Raw genomic sequence first — 15,856 nt, forward strand, 5'->3', positions numbered from 1 at the left:
AACCACCCCATATGACGACTCTTATGAATGAACCCTTTCCCTATCTTTATTACTCCAAGATAAATGTACCATACCTTTCATTAGTCTATAGTCTATTCCTTATTTGCATGCATGTGGTGTTCGAACATATTGATTGATAACAGGTAATGTATAATTTCCTTGGCTACAAGTCGATCCAAAAAGAGAAATAAACTAATGTAAAGCAGAATCAGATCGTGAAGTCAATAATAGTCCTCTCTCTACCTGTCAGCAAATAAGATAGTAAAGAATGTCATGAGTTGGTGGCGCCGCGTCGGCCAAACTTCAGACTACCAAATCGCGAAAATCGACCCTTGAGGGAGCCAAGTGACCCCATGCTTCCTACGCCGGAACTGATGATGGAACCGCCCGAAGCTTGCGCCCCCGGGACAGTATGACCATGAATCCCATTTCCGACGTTGACGAAAGAATTATGGGGTGATTCGATGGACAACGAGTCGCTTCCACCGTTGTCGCCAGGTGCAGATGAGACGCCATTGATGCCATGTCGGGCTAAATGGGCCAGGTGGCGTTGTAATGGCGTTTGTTTATTGTAAAACCCCGGCTCTGAGGGGCTGGTAGGCGATTGAGGTGACATGGGTGGAGGAGTCAGGGCAGACCTCCCTAATTGCAAAGGGGGAATAACGAAGGGTGCACGGCTTGTAGATGAAGTAGACATCGACCGCGATAACGAATGTTCGTAAAGTGAAGGTTGATACTGCGAAGGCGCCCTGACGTTGTGGGAAGTAGCCGATGGGGATACAGTAACTTGATCGGACGACATATCTTCCAATGCCAATCGACGGATTTCATCTCGGAAGTATTTTTTGAAAAACTTCTCCAAAGTCTCATGGAAGGAGATAAACTCAGGCGGACACAGTTGTCCATGAAGCCTTAGACAGCTGTCTATCGTGCGAACCTATTGCAACAACCATCAACAACCTGTGAACGGCTGACCACGAATGGTCCCTTACCTGGTCATCGATGGCATTCCTTAACTTTTCTATCAACTCGATTCGCTCGGGGTTCCTAGACATGTACTCTGGCGTCAGGAAGGTTTGGCGATATGAGGCAATACCGGTGTTTGTTGGGGCATCGACAGCACCATTGAGGCACATGGATAGGGCGTTCGTTGAAACAGTGTGCGCTGTCTTCGCAAGTGCAGAGAACTTCTGGTAAAGCGCGAGCAGTTCTTTAGTCTTGCTCTCTACATCCGCCAATGCGCTTTCCAGGGGCGATATTTCCGTAACATCGATAGCGATGACTTCGGAGCGACGCAACACTGTTGGGAATTCTTCTTCGGTAGTAAAGAATGTCTTCTCCGTCCAAACCTCCTCTGTGCCGTCGCGCATGACCTTCCGGATGGGCCGTGAGCAGCTGAACAGGTTTATGGCACTGAAGAAAGATTAATTATGTAGGCCGATATGAATGAACTCGAGACTAACCTGTGTTCGTAGTATGTTCTCACAGACAGCGGAACGTCAGGGTTGGTGAAGATTTGGAGGGAACGATTAGGTTCTGGAGCCACAGCGGTGCATTGAATATATTGGTCATTTCCAAACCGAATATCGACGGGAGGATCTCCCATGGTCTTGAGTAACTGCGCGCCTGGGTGTTTGTTGAGCATACGCTCGCAAAATGCTCCGAACTTCTCCCATTCGTAGCCACGGTACTGTAATGCATGCTCTGTTGTAGTTGACTAGACTTCGACGCAAGTTTGAGATGACGCACGATGAACCGCTTATCCCGAATCGCTGCAGGGAAGTTTCCGAAGAAGGCCACTCGGTAGTAATCAGAGTAGTATCTTTGATCTGTCACGATGTGCTCATATAGCTGTGCTTGATGACGGAGGATCTCAGAAAGTCGTCCGCTATGAAGGGGTTCAACAGGTTAAAAAGCGATAAACACAAAAAGACGCGCACTAGTTGTAAGTGAATTCAGCATGTTGGTACGCCAATTCTTTACATATTTCGATGGCCTTTTCCCAAGCCTTTCCTTTACCTACAAGACTTGAAGTTAGATGAAATATAGTTGACGTAGAAAAATAAGAGATACCCAGATAGTCCAAGATGAGCAAGCAGAGTGTCTCCTTTCGATGGAATTGTGATTGCTGCGGTAAGCCTAGGTCTTCCATAGGGCCAACAAACGTTGACAAATCCCATTCATGAAGATCAGAATGAAGCTTCAGGGTCAGCGCTGCTTCTACATAATTCTGGGCTTGTAGGTGCATCTAATGGCGATGTTAGAACGAGGGTCGTCGAAGATGACGATTAATGAGACCCACATTGACGAGTTGGTGAACATATTTGATATATATCTCATCGCGACCAATCCTCCGGATGAAATTCATGAGACGAAGCTGGAGACCAGGAAATCGATCAGCTTTTATGTCTTATACTCTGACCAGTGGTACGTTACCGTAGCTATGACCCTGTCATCCGCATATTCTTCACCTTCTGGGAGGTCTCGCACGCTTAACAGCAACTCTAGGAACAAGTCCACCGAGTCAAGGAAATTTGCCACCCTCTCCCGTAGAAGATCGTCTACATCCGATGTGTCGAACAGATGGCGTAGTTGGCCAATGAAGAAGGTTCGTGAAATGTCATCACCCTTGCTGTCAGACATGAAAAGGGAGTCCAGACGATTGACTAGTTCGTTCTCGATCTCATCGAAATGACGGGCCTGTTGGTACTCGGCGACAATCATGCTGTACAAGATCTGAACGGCATTGTTTCTGAGTCTGTCGTGATGGCTGAGACACAAGTGCACGACATGGCCAACCAGAGGATTCAAATATATTTGGTAGCCCTAGTATAGTATAAGCACGATAAGGGGGAAATATTCAAGTAAAGACGTACCCCACAACGGGCGATCGAATCGTCGGGCTCCGCGGTATTTGCACTCAGCGCAAGGGCGTTCCATAACTTGAGCATTATGGTAGCACCCTCTCCTCGTATATTTCCTGCCAGACGCCAAACAGCACGTTGTTTCTGTATATATCTTTACATCTACGTTATCTCTCAATATCAAGAGCCATGCACTCACCTGTGGGCTGAATTCTTCAATAACGAGTTGCTCGGAGGATAGAAGCTTTAACAACATGTGAAAAGCGTCCCGCCAGAGAGTCGGATTGAATTGTACATCTGAAGAAGCGGGCGAAGGGAGAAATTCCTTTTCCAGAATCGCAGCAACGGGGTCCATCATCTTTATCAGTACTTTGTGAGCCAAAATATTGATATTGAGCCACGTCTTGGGGAAAGCGTCATTCTCCAATATCGATGTCGAGACCTTGAAAAACTGCGACAGAAAGGCAATGAACCGTTCCCTGCCTTCTATGTCTAGGCATGACTCCAAGAAGTCCTGAATATGCTTTCGAGGGGATGAAAGTATCAAGACCAGGAGCACGACTGCAGCTTCTCCTACGCCGGGATAGAATGTTAAATCATCATCAGCCGAAAGGGAAGTCCCTTTGGATCCTTCTGGGAGGTAAGAGACCATTGAAAACGGATATGACTCTGGGAACGTCACAGGAACATGGGTCTTGGCAGTGCTCGAACCCTTGTGCCGTTCAATAGCCTTTCTGGAACTTGGACTCTGGAATTCCCGATACGACTCAAGTAACCTGGGCAGATAACGTGTCATTGTTTCTTCCGAACGGCGAGCACAGCACACCTACCGTGGGAGCAAAGGTAAAAGGCACTCAATGTTGTCCTGCTCTTGACGCAGTAGATGTCGGTCCGAGATTGTAGAAGGGGAGACGAGGTTTTGTTGCAGTTTATCCAGCATGACAGCAACGATTGTGACGCAAAGGCGAATGTTCTCAAGCCAGTTGACTCTCGCTGCATCAGGGGCACTGTCTATATCACCAGATTGATATCCATAGTCATCGTAGCGTCCGAAGTGAGGCTTGATCCAGATAACCACAGCCTCAACGAGCAGTGGCCGGGACTGGTGATTGTCGAACAAAAAGCCCTTGACGATCTGAAGGTACATTATCAGTTTCCAAATAACGATTCTGCCCTTGTTCGATGTTATAGCGTTGGCAAAGGTTGTGGCGATTGTCACGAGTTCTACGTTTGAGAATATCTTCGCAAGCTCGGGGAGAATGGATGTGAAATGCTGCAGGGCGATCGTCTGCGTGCCAATGATAGACGGCGGAACGGTGATGGACATCATTCTATTGACCTCCGCCAGGTGATTGCGAAGCTCGCGCTTGAATGTTGTTTCCAAATGTTCTGCTGTTGCTCCTCCTCCCATACCAACTTCCTTTGCTTTCTGCAATTCACGAGACCGAGCAATGAATTTGAAGATATAGTGCCAAACCTTGAGCGCGGCACGTAGGTGGGATGCATGTTGGGTACCAGTCGGATCCCCAAGGAGCTGATTCATCGAGTGGATCATGTGGGAGGAAGCTGCAGCGCAGTTGAAGTGCTTCTCGATATAAACATCTAGCACGGGTTGAAAGTTACTGAACCGACGATCCTGAACAATGCCCAGAACAGTGACAAGTGCCTCGAAGACGAGATTGTCGAATTGGCCCGTCTGGTTAACGGCCGAGATGAGGATGCCAAAGAGGGAATCAAATATGTCGCGTAGAAATTTCACGATCTCCACCTCGCCCACGAAAGTAAATCTCGTGAGCACTGCGGAAAGAAGGTCCTTGTCCGCGATCTTTTCCCAGCTCAGCAAACTGAGGAGAACCGAGTTTTGTGTAAATCTTGTGGAACAGAGTGATGTGCGGATCGTGAGGGTGTCACGAAGAGGTGGGGCGAGTCTCTGCATGTCAGGGTACATCGTCGCTTGGTCGCCTTTCGACGAGTAGGCAAGGTACATTTCTGGAGTTAACTGGCTGAGCTTGTCGCCCCGATACAAGAGAAGAGTATGGCTTCCATCCTCAACGAAAGCACGCTTATCCGGAAACAAAGGTTGAACCGCGAAAGCAAAGGGCTTGTCTGAGTTATCCGCAGTTGCTGGTCGATTACTAGTCTTGGCCGTACGATTGCGGAATGTAAAGAAGAGGTACCACTGCGGCATGCCTTGAGGTGGAAGCTGAACTTTGATCAATTCGCCGAACGTCGGTTGATTGCACCGCTGGAACACGATGGAGTTCCAGGTTGTAACGGGTGGCTCCCCACTACCCAAATGGATGACCCCTTCAACAGTTCGGCCGTCTTGATCCTTGACTTCAACCGAGACCTGAACATTATTAGGCACGGGCCCCATTGGTGCGCGGGCAAACCCAAGTCTCCCTGAGCCAGAATGTCCAGGAGAGAATTCACCACTCCAGAACTTTATATATAGTTCGTTTCGCGTGTCGCCCGGGAAGACTACGTCTGGAAAGCCAAGCCGAAGTGTATGTGGGGTGTCTTGCAGTAATGAGGAGTTTTCTTTGATGATGGTCGCTGCATCTCCACGGAAAATCTTGGCCGAAATCGCCAACATCTCTGCTCTGTATATATTTGTAGGTGATGGCACTCAAGCTCGGAGAGATCAGACCCACCTCGGAGACTTTTCATATTCCTTAGTATTTCCCTTCATAATATCTTCATGCAGCATCGAAAATGTGGTCTCGTTGGTCGGTATGAAAATCGGCATGTTGTATTCTCTTGTTGGCGTTATATGAAGGTCATCTGTTAACATGCTACCGAGCTGAGTAAGTTCGAGGACGGCGCAACCAAACGGTCTTCGAAACTGCACTGGACTTCCAAATTCGCTCGTCGGGCTTGGGTTCTGCGTAAAATCCAGCCCGGAGCCTGACTCCGGCCTCATAGTCAATTCTGAAGCCCTTCGTCCTCCATCGGAGGGTAGGCCGGAACTCATACTATGCCCAATTTTGAGAGCGCCGTTACGCACGATGCGACACACCAGATACACAGGGTCTTGGATGTCGGACAGAGCGAGATCTGTGAAGAGCGTCCGTATTCGCGCCGACGGATTCCTCGCAAGCACACCATTATGATTGAGCACCACACAAAAGTCTTCGGTGACAAACTGTGATTCCGCCCTGTTAAATAGTGAGAAGTAAAGTTCGGCGGTTTCGCCCGGAGAACAGGGTGATGCAACGAAAGCACGGAGGTCGAGATAGATGTGGTAGAATTTGGATGAGGGTGTTATACAGGGCGGTGTTGGGTCAAGGCAACCTAGCGATCTTGTTCTTGCTTTATGACGAGGAAGATCCGAAAATGCTGAATGGGCCGGTGTGGGTGTAGGGAATCCATAGGTTGAGTCGATAGATCCACCTGTGAGGGTTGCCCGCATGCCCCTCCCATTTGAAACGTTCATGTACGCCAGAGATGTCTGCATGGCATACATGCGCACTGCGCTGACCCAACTCCGTGGGTCAATTTCGCCTTCGACATCAACTGTGACCAGGCCTCCCCAGGTGGGATGTCGGACAATGACGTCTAGCCCTTGCACAACGTTTCCGCTAACCAACCTTGTCACGCATTCACGACGCATGTTCACCGTCTCTTCAGCACTGAGGGTTTGTGCAAGGAGCTGTCGGCGACCCAGATGCAGAGCTTCAATGTGTTGTCGGACGACATGGAATAACTTGTAGTCTCGACGGGCCAGATATTGAAACATCAGAGAATGCCATTCTCGCAACGCAGACGCTATTTCATCTATTATCGGTTGCTCGGCACCTGCAGCAGTATCGTCTCCGGACTTGAGCGAAGGGCGTGGAGGGAGCGGTTTTTCAACTTGGGACTCGGCTGGGGAAGACGACCTCAAACTGGTAGCATATACCGCAAGACCGCCACGAGATGAATTAGCTTGTTCTGGAGGCGGGGCCAGCTTGAAGGACGACTTCTTGACCGAGACCATTGTGCTTTCATCATCGGCGGCGGTGTCATTTCCTCCGCCTCCGTTGAGTTTGTCCTTATTCCAGTTTATACTGGCGTCCGCAGTGCTATTCCGAACGCTCGAAGCAGCATCACGAGCCGCATTCGCAGTGAGCCAGGAAGCGGCCAGGTCCGGCAAACGACCCTCGGCATCTGCGAGTTGATCGCGGACGTAAATGTGGGAGGCGGGAAAGATGCCGATGAAGACCTGCTGTTCCTCAGCCTTCGGAGATGCTTTGATGACAGACGAGGGGTCCGAAGAGGCCAACCAGGCTACTGGAGGACGTCTTGAAGTACAGACAACGTACCTGTGAAGCGAATGCACGGATAAAAACGATGCACAATGGGGGTCACGGCATCACTCACCCTCTGTACCACTCGCCCTCCACCTCCTTGCCCTTCGGTGTGTATTTCTCAAATGCATAGACTTCATCGCCGACTTCGAGGGAAACGATGTCTCTGTGAGCCAAGTGGTCGTCTGCGGAGGCTTCAGTCACGACCGAGAGTCTTTGGGCGCGATGGGATATTCTCGTGTCTCTCTTTGAAGACGGGGTGAGAGGGTGGATGGCGTAACCATACACGACGAGGGGAAGGGGTTCCCATACGCCCCTGCGCTGGCTGCCTCCAGCTGTCATGGTGGTGGATGCTGTCGACGGACAGGACGGCGGGGAGGAGGAGATTCGTGGCGGAGGTGAGGGTATGAGGGAAAGGTTCAGGCCGCGATCAGGGCAGTAATCAATATAGCAACTACACTCAGGCACTTTTCGGCGCTAAATGTCCTCTCTCTCAGACCAGATCGACCGTCTCACGAAAATAACAAAGTCCATCGCCGCCACCGCCGCCAGCACCGCCGCCCTCAACCGCGTCCCCTCATCGTCCCAGCCGTTCACAAGGGCCGTCCTCAACGCGCCGCTCGCCGACCTCATACGTGACATCGATGCCTCCTCCGAGCTCGGCCTTTTCGAGCTCACTCGTCCAGCACTCCCCCTGCCAACGGACAAAGAACCCCCATCGCTTCAGTACCATGAGATTCAACGTGTCACATTCAACGGTGCGACGCCTCTGCGACGACACCCTCGACCCGAAGGGCCGCTAAAGACACCCGAGCCTGACCCCGAGATCTACGCGCAGGCGGCGATGAAGTACATCAATCGCTTGTGAGCCTGCTCTTTCTTGCCACACGCTTATATCCAACCCAATGAGACAGCCAGAGCATCCGACCGATGCCTCGAGCCTATTCCCAAGTAGAGGCCGTGATGGAGCGCCTCCAGGCCTCCAGAGTTCGGATCCAAGAACTCCAGGAGCGAGTAAAGCAAGTCAGTCTTTTCCCCGAGTCACCTGTATCACTTTGTCACGGTACCAGCAGGCTGAGAACGCGTCGGCCGTAGAGCCAAAGAGCCTCGCAGACGATGAGCAGCAACGGATAGACGTACTCATGGAACGGATCGCGTTGCTAAAGGAACAGGTACGCAGTCACGTTAACATGTCTAACTCAATCAAAATGACAATTTCCATTTCAGAAAGAGAATCATTTTCGAAAGCGTCTACCCAAGATACAGCCGAAACGCGTGCCAGCCCCGAAGCCACCCAAAGCCACCCCACGAGTGGATCCTGAGGATGAGTTTGGCTTCTGGACAACACCTACTGCCGCTGCTCGCACATTCAAGTTGAGCACCGGCTTACTGATGGACGAACACGTAGATGCTGGCGAAATGTCCATGGCTTCGTTCGGATCGCCGCCTCCTACGTTGGCGGGTATCATCCAGCAACCATTCCAATCATTCTCCCACTCTATAAACTCTCAACCTCCGAGATCACCTGAATCTCTGGTGGAGAATGCGACCCCTTCAGCATCCCCTCCTCCGATGCCAGAAAGGCAGTCTCCGCCGCTTGTGCCGATCTCGCCGTCACCGCCTCTTACACCTCCATCTGCTCCCCTCATATCTCCACCCCCTGACCCCGAAGATCTGCTTCCCCCACCCGCAGCCGCAGCCGCGTCACCCCCACGCAAAGGCAAGATCAAAATAACTTCCGACGTCGATCGAATAATTGTGAGTTCTCCGATCACCTCATCTCCATGACACGATTCTCGATCTTAATAAATTTACTCCCGCCCGTTCACATTTACAGGCACGCATATGGTCGACGGTCGGAGACATCATTATGCAAGGTTACCATTTGGCGGAGACAAAGCCACTTGGGGCGAAAGCAACGATGTGCGTTCCCGATGTCTAGCTCCATTCTAGGCCTTTGTTGCTAACGTTGTTTACATAGAGCCCACCTGCAAACCCTTGCAGCGCAGACAACGGTGCCACCGTCACCATCTGCTACCAGTCTATCCTCATTGGCTTCCGCTCCAACCGATCAACCAACATTCCAGCAGATAATGACTGCCTTCCTCCTGCTCCGTCTCCTCTCTGAAGCGCCCTCCTATTCATTACTGCTAAACGTTGTCAAGGATGCTATAAGCAGCAAAGGATCAGAGCTCGGGGCGGCAACCAGCACGCAGAGTTCCCGTGTAATGTACGCTTGCATTGCCAAACGTCTAATCAAGATCGACCGCAAACAAGGCGAGCAGACCGTCAAGTTTGACTTCGGTTCTGGTGCATAATCGCACGCCCATGGGGTTAAGGAGTACACATTAGTTGTTCTATGTAGAACCATTTATTCGTTTTTTAAATGTTGATGTTGTAAAATACAATTGCAATACAGCGAAGCGAAAAAGTCGAGTTGGGGTCGAAGCGAAGCAGGTATAAACAAAGAAAGCAAGTAAGTAACTAAAAACCACCTTGAATCCCATTGATAGCTTGGTGGTGTTGAATCGAGGGTGAAGGTGCAGTTGGAAGCGGTAGCTGAGAGGTATTAGGCGAAATACTATGAGGCGGAGAACTCTGCTGGAGATGTGGCGACATCGAATGGGCTACGCGATTCGGGGAACCAGCTATACCCATTCCACCAACACCAGGTGGTCGCATCCCTACTCCCATGCCAGTTCGTGAGGGGGAGCGCACCGGGATGGCGTTGGTGAGGCTTGGACTTGGTGACATCGATGTCCCGTTCACCAAAGGGGCGTGGTCAGGGCTAACCCCGTTGATACTCATGGACGTTGCCCGAGCAGTGTTTCCCCATTGCATTGGTCGAGCCGGAGGTAACTTCGGCGTCAAAGCAACGTTCCCGTTAAGCTGAACATTGTAAGTCCCGTTCGGCACTTGCACGTATGGGACGCCGACGCCAGGACGACCAGCAACACCGTTGACGCCTTGCGGTACAGGCACAAGATCTTGCGTCGTCGGAATATTTGCAAAGGCTGATTTGAGGTTCTGCAGTTGTTGGTGACTAAGGCCACTCCCCTGCTGTCCTTGGACATTGAATACAGCGTTGCCATTGGTATAAGTTTGGATAGCGGCAGGGTGATATCCGTTGGGCTGTACTGTCTGGTTCTGTGACTTCGGTCGCACGAGCGCTGCGCCGTTGACAGGTTGTATGATCACGTTGTTGGTATCAGTTGTGAGGGGAACCTCTGGCGAAGAAGCCTTCCGTGGTTGAGACGTTTGCAAAGCTGGAACATTCATTAAAGCATTGGTGGTTGGGCTGAGATGGACGTCTGATTTGCTCAAGTCAAGATGAGGCATATTAATAGCCCCACGGTTCACTCCGTTTACCCCGGTCGACGATAGCTGCTGTGGAACGGAATGAACGTGAGGAGGTGAGGACTGCGAAGTAGGGATGTTGGTCGGCATACTCGATACGACAGGCGACGACCCTGCTGACAGAGGAGGCCTCATTCCACCGTCCACCGATACAGTTCGCATTCCTCCGCCGGAAACACCATTGCCATTGGGCATTGACACTGTGCGCCCTTGCGAATGGTTGGCTATAGGCGAGTGTAGACTTACGCCAGGAGGAATCTTCTTCAGCTGTAATTGGGTGGAGAGCGCAACGGGCACTGCACCGTTGACGACACCATTGCTCTGAGGAGCAACAACGGCTGATACAGCGACGTTGGAGGTGGGCTGTTGCATCAAATGAGGCGTCACTACCCCTGGTGGCATGCGTGGAGGTTCCCGTCTAACTTGGGGCACGCCAAGACGATACGGAACTACTGGGTGTTGACGTCCATCAGCATGAGTGACAATAATGGTGTTATCGGTCATCAGCGAGGTTAAGTCTGAGTCCGAGAAGAGCTTCATAGTCTCCAGTAGGTGCCTAGAAGTGCCATGAGTAGGAGACAAAAGATATGAAGAGAAAACATACCGAGGAGTATAATCATCAACGAGGATGCGGTCGTTTTCGTCGGCGCCACTGGGACCGGTGGGTGGGTAGTCGTCTTCATCGAACTTCCATCGACTTGCAAGTCGCCTTGTGAGCTCCGGATCGTCAACGCGTTCGCTGCCACTATCATCGAAGGCAAGGAAACGGCGTGGTGGTGGAGTGGAATCGTCCATTCCAGCCAGTGCTTCCTGCAGCAACCTGGGTCCTGGACCACGACTGCGGCGGTCAATCCAAGTCCGGCCTCCACGGCCATACCGACGTCGGATTGCGCGATGCTGGCGTTCGGCCAGGGGCACAGACTCCGAGGGCTGGATAAACTTGAAAGACCTAGATGCAAATGGCACAGGCAACTGCTGATAAGCATTGTCGAGTGAATCTTCCCAATGATGATCTCTGTCCTTCTGCTTCGAAACCTCGCGCTCGACATGGGCTTGTATTGTGGCAGCCCTGTGGCTAGGCCGTATAGCGGCCTCGGCGGGCATGGCTGGCGAAGCTGGATCGTGGCGCAGCTTGAGGCGCGGCGTCTCGAGCTTCGGCTTCTTGACCACACGTTCCTTGTCATAGAGTAGCTCTTCGTCTGCCTTGTCTCCAAGCATGGGGAACTTGCGTTTCAGATCAACAATTGTCATTCGCTTCTCCCAAACTGCTCTTGCATTGTGGAGAGTTTCCTTCTTCATCATCTCGCGAGTGAAAAGAGCTTTCGCCATTTCCAGTGGGTATGAGAGTTCGTTTTGCAGGCGCGCAAGCTTGTCGGAAGATGTAACTTGAGACGCTCTAGTTTTGCGTACAGCCTTGATCTCCCGACGGCGGAAGCAAACGTAGGACTCGTTAAGGGTATCAGTCTCGTCGCCCTATTAGATAAAACGTTTAGGGCTACTCAAACTTGAGGTAGGGAAACAAAATTACATGTAGAGCAGGGATAATTCGAAGGCCGCCGCGTTCCAATCGTCTCTCCTTCCAATGTGGATAGATCAAACGCGCAAGTCGTACGAGTACAGTAGGAGGTGGTATGCCCGTTGGCACGGCGAAAGTAGCAAAATATGACGGATGCATGGGCGACGCGAACGTTTCCTGATATTCCGTGAATGCCGGAAAAGCCATGCCGGTGTTCAGTGACTGAAATATCGCAAACACGTTAGTACAAGCTTATTGCGAACGTAGGCAGCAGACTGACAAGGTGAAGATGTTCGGTTTTCTCGTGAGTGACCTTCTCGAAGAGCCCCATGACAAGTTCGAAGATATCCTCTTCAATGACCAGAGGCTGAGAAGACTCAGGCTCTTTGCCTTTAGCCTTTGCACTACGCGCCGATACGCGAGTAGCACCGGATGCAGAAGCAGAAACTGCACCCTGCGTACTGGTACCCTCGCCTCTGGCTTCTTCATTATTCTTATCAAGCCATTCTTTGTCACGTTCATCCATGTAGTAGGTAAATCCATTCGACAGAGCGCCCCTGCAGCACTCTTCGACGGTGGCAGAAGTAGCGACGTAGGTAATCGGGTCCTTCCATCGGCCAGGCGGATATAGATCTTCGTATTTGTCGACAAGGCCAGTGGAGTCCGGCACCGGGATGTAGGCTACAGACTCAACTGGCTTGTCGCCAGCCCTTGTCCGTTGGGCGGCAAGCTGATTACGTTTAGACGCCGCAGAGAGAACGGCTTGCAAATGATGTTCCTAATTTGGGAGTGATTGGTCAGCATCCCATGGAATGACAGAGGCGGTGCCACATCAGCAAAATCGTGGATGGGGTGGGGGACGCAGAAAATGCGTAGAATTTCTGAGAAAATAGAGGAGAGCTCAACGAGCAGAGACTTACGTTCGTCTCCTCTGCATCTACGCCTGCTGTTTGAATCGAATTAGACCCGAAATTATCTTCATCGAGGAGAAGTGGGTCGGCATCGATTAGGCCTCGGTAGATTTTGAGGCGAGTCTTGTTCCCAATCCGGTTTCGATTCCTTGTTGAATTCGCCGGAACGAGGTTTCGGGGCATATCATGGAGGGGGGCGGGAGCGTGCTGAGGAGGCGGTTTGGCGGGGGTGGCGGATTGTCTTCGCTTTGTTGTTGCTGTCGGCACTCGGGCGTCGAACTGTGGGAAAAGTTAGTCACCGAAAAACCGAAGGAAACTTCAATCAATGGCCCGTTTAGGCAATCATTTGGTCCGCATTTGGCCCATACACAACCGTAAATAACATACGGCTGGGCCGTTGGCAGGCAGAAAGGTCTTTACAACAAAAGACTCAGAGATACAGAGGCTCTCTGGACCATTAAATCAGCTTGGTGTGAAGGGCACCCCGGCCTGTCGACGGGCTATAGTCTTGACGGCAACTCTTGCCTGCAGGTAAACAACGTTTCAGCATGCTCCGTGTTCAGCAAACAACCTACTGAGACAATGCCCTCAAATACATAATGAATACTCAGCGGGGTCCAAATGAAAGTGAAGGGTACGAAAGTGGTTAACTTGCACCCCTTCGATGACCATCTTCTGTGGGATCGTTGGGCTTCATGCCCACCAGAAGCTCAACCTCAGCCTGAAAGGGACGTCAACTTGTCAAGCAACAAACCGGGTAGAAACGAGAGCGACTTACCTGTGTCTTATCCCAGTCCAAGGGCTCGTCCTCTTCTTCCTCTGCCTGTTTTCCGCTGTCCTCGTTACCAGCTCCAAGACCCCATCCACCGATACTAACACGAGTTGACGGCCCATCGGGGTCGGGACTCCTGCAGTGAGAATTCAAAGGCTGTTACGTAGAATAATTGCCACAATAACTTACCTCAAGGCCTCTAGCAGTTCTTGCTCCCGTGGATCGGAAGTGAACCCGCCAAACCCATTTCTAGGGGTTTCGACGCCATCGTCCAGGAGATTATCGTCTTCCCCTCCGCTGCCGGCCATTATTGTCCCTGCCTTGCCTTTCTTCTTCTTCTGGGCGATGCGACCTCTTCTATCTCGAGGGATGGCGCCGGAGAGGAAGGTCGCTGGATTGGCGATGCCGCCATGTAAGTTCCGTGAGTTGGGCGACCGTAATCGATCAGCTAGCGAGCCTGGCGATCGAACAAGTCGTAACAAATCCATGACGGCGGACTCCCCTGGAGTGGGCTGGGGAGGAGGAGCCGATAATACAAAGGCGGAGGGCGGCTTGCGTCCTTGAGAAGCAAGGACGAGCAACCTATCATAGATCAACGAAGTGAGCAGATGGATTGTGAGACGACGTTACATTTGCTGCAACCGTGGTTGATGGTGGGCAGATGTCTCTTGTAAATCTTGCTTGTTGGAAAGCCGTTTGTATAAACGCTCGAAAATGGGTAGAATGACCCGATCCCGAAACGAACGCAAGGCAACAGCTCGCACGTCTATATGACTAGATGAGTGCATGGAGACATTTGACGATGTAGAGATGGAGCCTTTGGAAGGCTGTCGACCGGGTGAAGACGAACGATGTGCTTTGGGAGCTCTGTAAAGGGATGAGAGCAAGGCATCCGTCTGCAAGGGAAGGAGAACCTGATTCGGACATTCAATCTCGGACTGATAGAGTACGGCAGGGAGAAAACTCACCCCTTCGACGTAGGGGAGGACTTGGTCCCAGAAGAAATTCCATATCTCCACGACACGGCTAACGAGCTTTTCGTCGTCTATGCCAGATAGTTTTGCGTTGAGAGTCACCATGCCAGAGGATATCAGCTCCGCCGTATGATTTTCCAGTGTCGAGAGGGTTTTAGAGGGGGCTAAGGGGATGACTTTCTCAATGTGCTGCCTCACAAGCACGTTGAGATCTTCACTGTAGAGATCATAAGTGTAAATTGAGAACGGTGGGCTTTGAGTTAGGTACGTACATTGGGATCCGCAAGGCCTCTCCATTGAACAACGGCAGTACGTGGACATGCAGCGTTGCCCAAGGATCGGTAGAGGTGGAGGAGCTGAGGGATGCGGACGGTATACTGCCTGGAGTAGAAGCAAGAGTGGATGAAGACGATGGAGTCGGTGATAGAGACGAAGGCAAGCTAGGTACGTGGGAGAGATTGCCGAGACGATGCATCTCCTTCGAAACGACCTTCGAATCATAGGTGCGACCATACAAAGCCTAACACGCGAATTCATGAGAGTCAGGTAACACATTATGAACCGACGCACCTTTGAAGGGGACGTATGAGACTTGCCTGACGAGGCTAGATGCGTGGAAGAAGCCATTGGAGACGGGGAACCTGCCTGATCTCTGGCAGACAAGACTGAATCAGCCTTTGTGTGGCCGCTATGCGGGTGTAACAGCTGGCTATGACTGGACGCCGATTTCTGGATTGTAGAGTGCCCTGAGGACAAGGAGGATGAGATCTTCTCTGCAAGGTAGCCGAGACGCCTGGAAGAGGGCGCCGCCGACGTCGAAGGGACAGCGTCCGTCAACGGGTTTGACAGGATATTTACGTTTGGATCGTGCACGGTGCTCGCTGGAGATGATGGGAAGAGGCGGGGAGAAGGTGCGGGAGTCTGGCGTGGAGTCGCATCACTGGAAGAGCGCCTTCGAGGTTCCGCTGTGTTCTGATCCGGGGTGGGCGACCTTGCCACGGATATTTCTGGGCGGGACTGATCATGGGAACGACGAGGAAGGGGGTGACCGTACGTTGACGCCCATCCAGCAATCATGTCGCGAGTCAACAACTCTCCAGCATTCCGCCACATGCCCCTAGCACCGATCCCGTGTTGTGCTCTGTTGCTTTCAAACGCCAATGACCTCCGAGA

General features: G+C 51.6%; 4 protein-coding genes across 4 annotated transcripts; 1 reads left to right on the plus strand and 3 right to left on the minus strand.

Moving 5' to 3' along the window:
* Positions 1-271: 271 nt before the first annotated feature.
* On the minus strand, positions 272-7,495 carry PC9H_007631 (uncharacterized protein; the record flags this gene model as incomplete). Its single annotated transcript, XM_036777159.1, has 13 exons — positions 272-937; positions 993-1,413; positions 1,464-1,690; positions 1,750-1,888; positions 1,941-2,019; positions 2,074-2,248; positions 2,303-2,377; positions 2,437-2,826; positions 2,877-3,008; positions 3,064-3,640; positions 3,695-5,467; positions 5,519-7,168; positions 7,227-7,495. 13 exons carry the CDS (start codon positions 7,493-7,495, stop codon positions 272-274), a joined length of 6,573 nt encoding a protein of 2,190 aa, XP_036630779.1.
* A 139-nt stretch (positions 7,496-7,634) lies between these two features.
* Positions 7,635-9,471, plus strand: PC9H_007632 (uncharacterized protein; the record flags this gene model as incomplete). The annotated part of the gene is made up of 6 exons (XM_036777160.1): positions 7,635-8,017; positions 8,068-8,176; positions 8,227-8,325; positions 8,381-8,911; positions 8,991-9,076; positions 9,135-9,471. 6 exons carry the CDS (start codon positions 7,635-7,637, stop codon positions 9,469-9,471), a joined length of 1,545 nt encoding a protein of 514 aa, XP_036630780.1.
* Positions 9,472-9,637: 166 nt separating this feature from the next.
* Positions 9,638-13,322, minus strand: EPL1 (Enhancer of polycomb-like protein 1; the record flags this gene model as incomplete). The annotated part of the gene is made up of 6 exons (XM_036777161.1): positions 9,638-11,066; positions 11,115-11,983; positions 12,039-12,248; positions 12,307-12,804; positions 12,947-13,216; positions 13,308-13,322. 6 exons carry the CDS (start codon positions 13,320-13,322, stop codon positions 9,638-9,640), a joined length of 3,291 nt encoding a protein of 1,096 aa, XP_036630781.1.
* A 261-nt stretch (positions 13,323-13,583) lies between these two features.
* On the minus strand, positions 13,584-15,796 carry PC9H_007634 (uncharacterized protein; the record flags this gene model as incomplete). The annotated part of the gene is made up of 7 exons (XM_036777162.1): positions 13,584-13,658; positions 13,716-13,845; positions 13,899-14,291; positions 14,340-14,623; positions 14,678-14,900; positions 14,956-15,203; positions 15,254-15,796. The coding sequence occupies 7 exons, from the start codon at positions 15,794-15,796 to the stop codon at positions 13,584-13,586; spliced, it is 1,896 nt and encodes a 631-aa protein (XP_036630782.1).
* Positions 15,797-15,856: the final 60 nt, after the last annotated feature.

Source organism: Pleurotus ostreatus (genome assembly GCF_014466165.1).
Source record: "Pleurotus ostreatus strain PC9 chromosome Unknown scaffold_5, whole genome shotgun sequence".
Lineage (NCBI taxonomy): Eukaryota > Fungi > Basidiomycota > Agaricomycetes > Agaricales > Pleurotaceae > Pleurotus > Pleurotus ostreatus.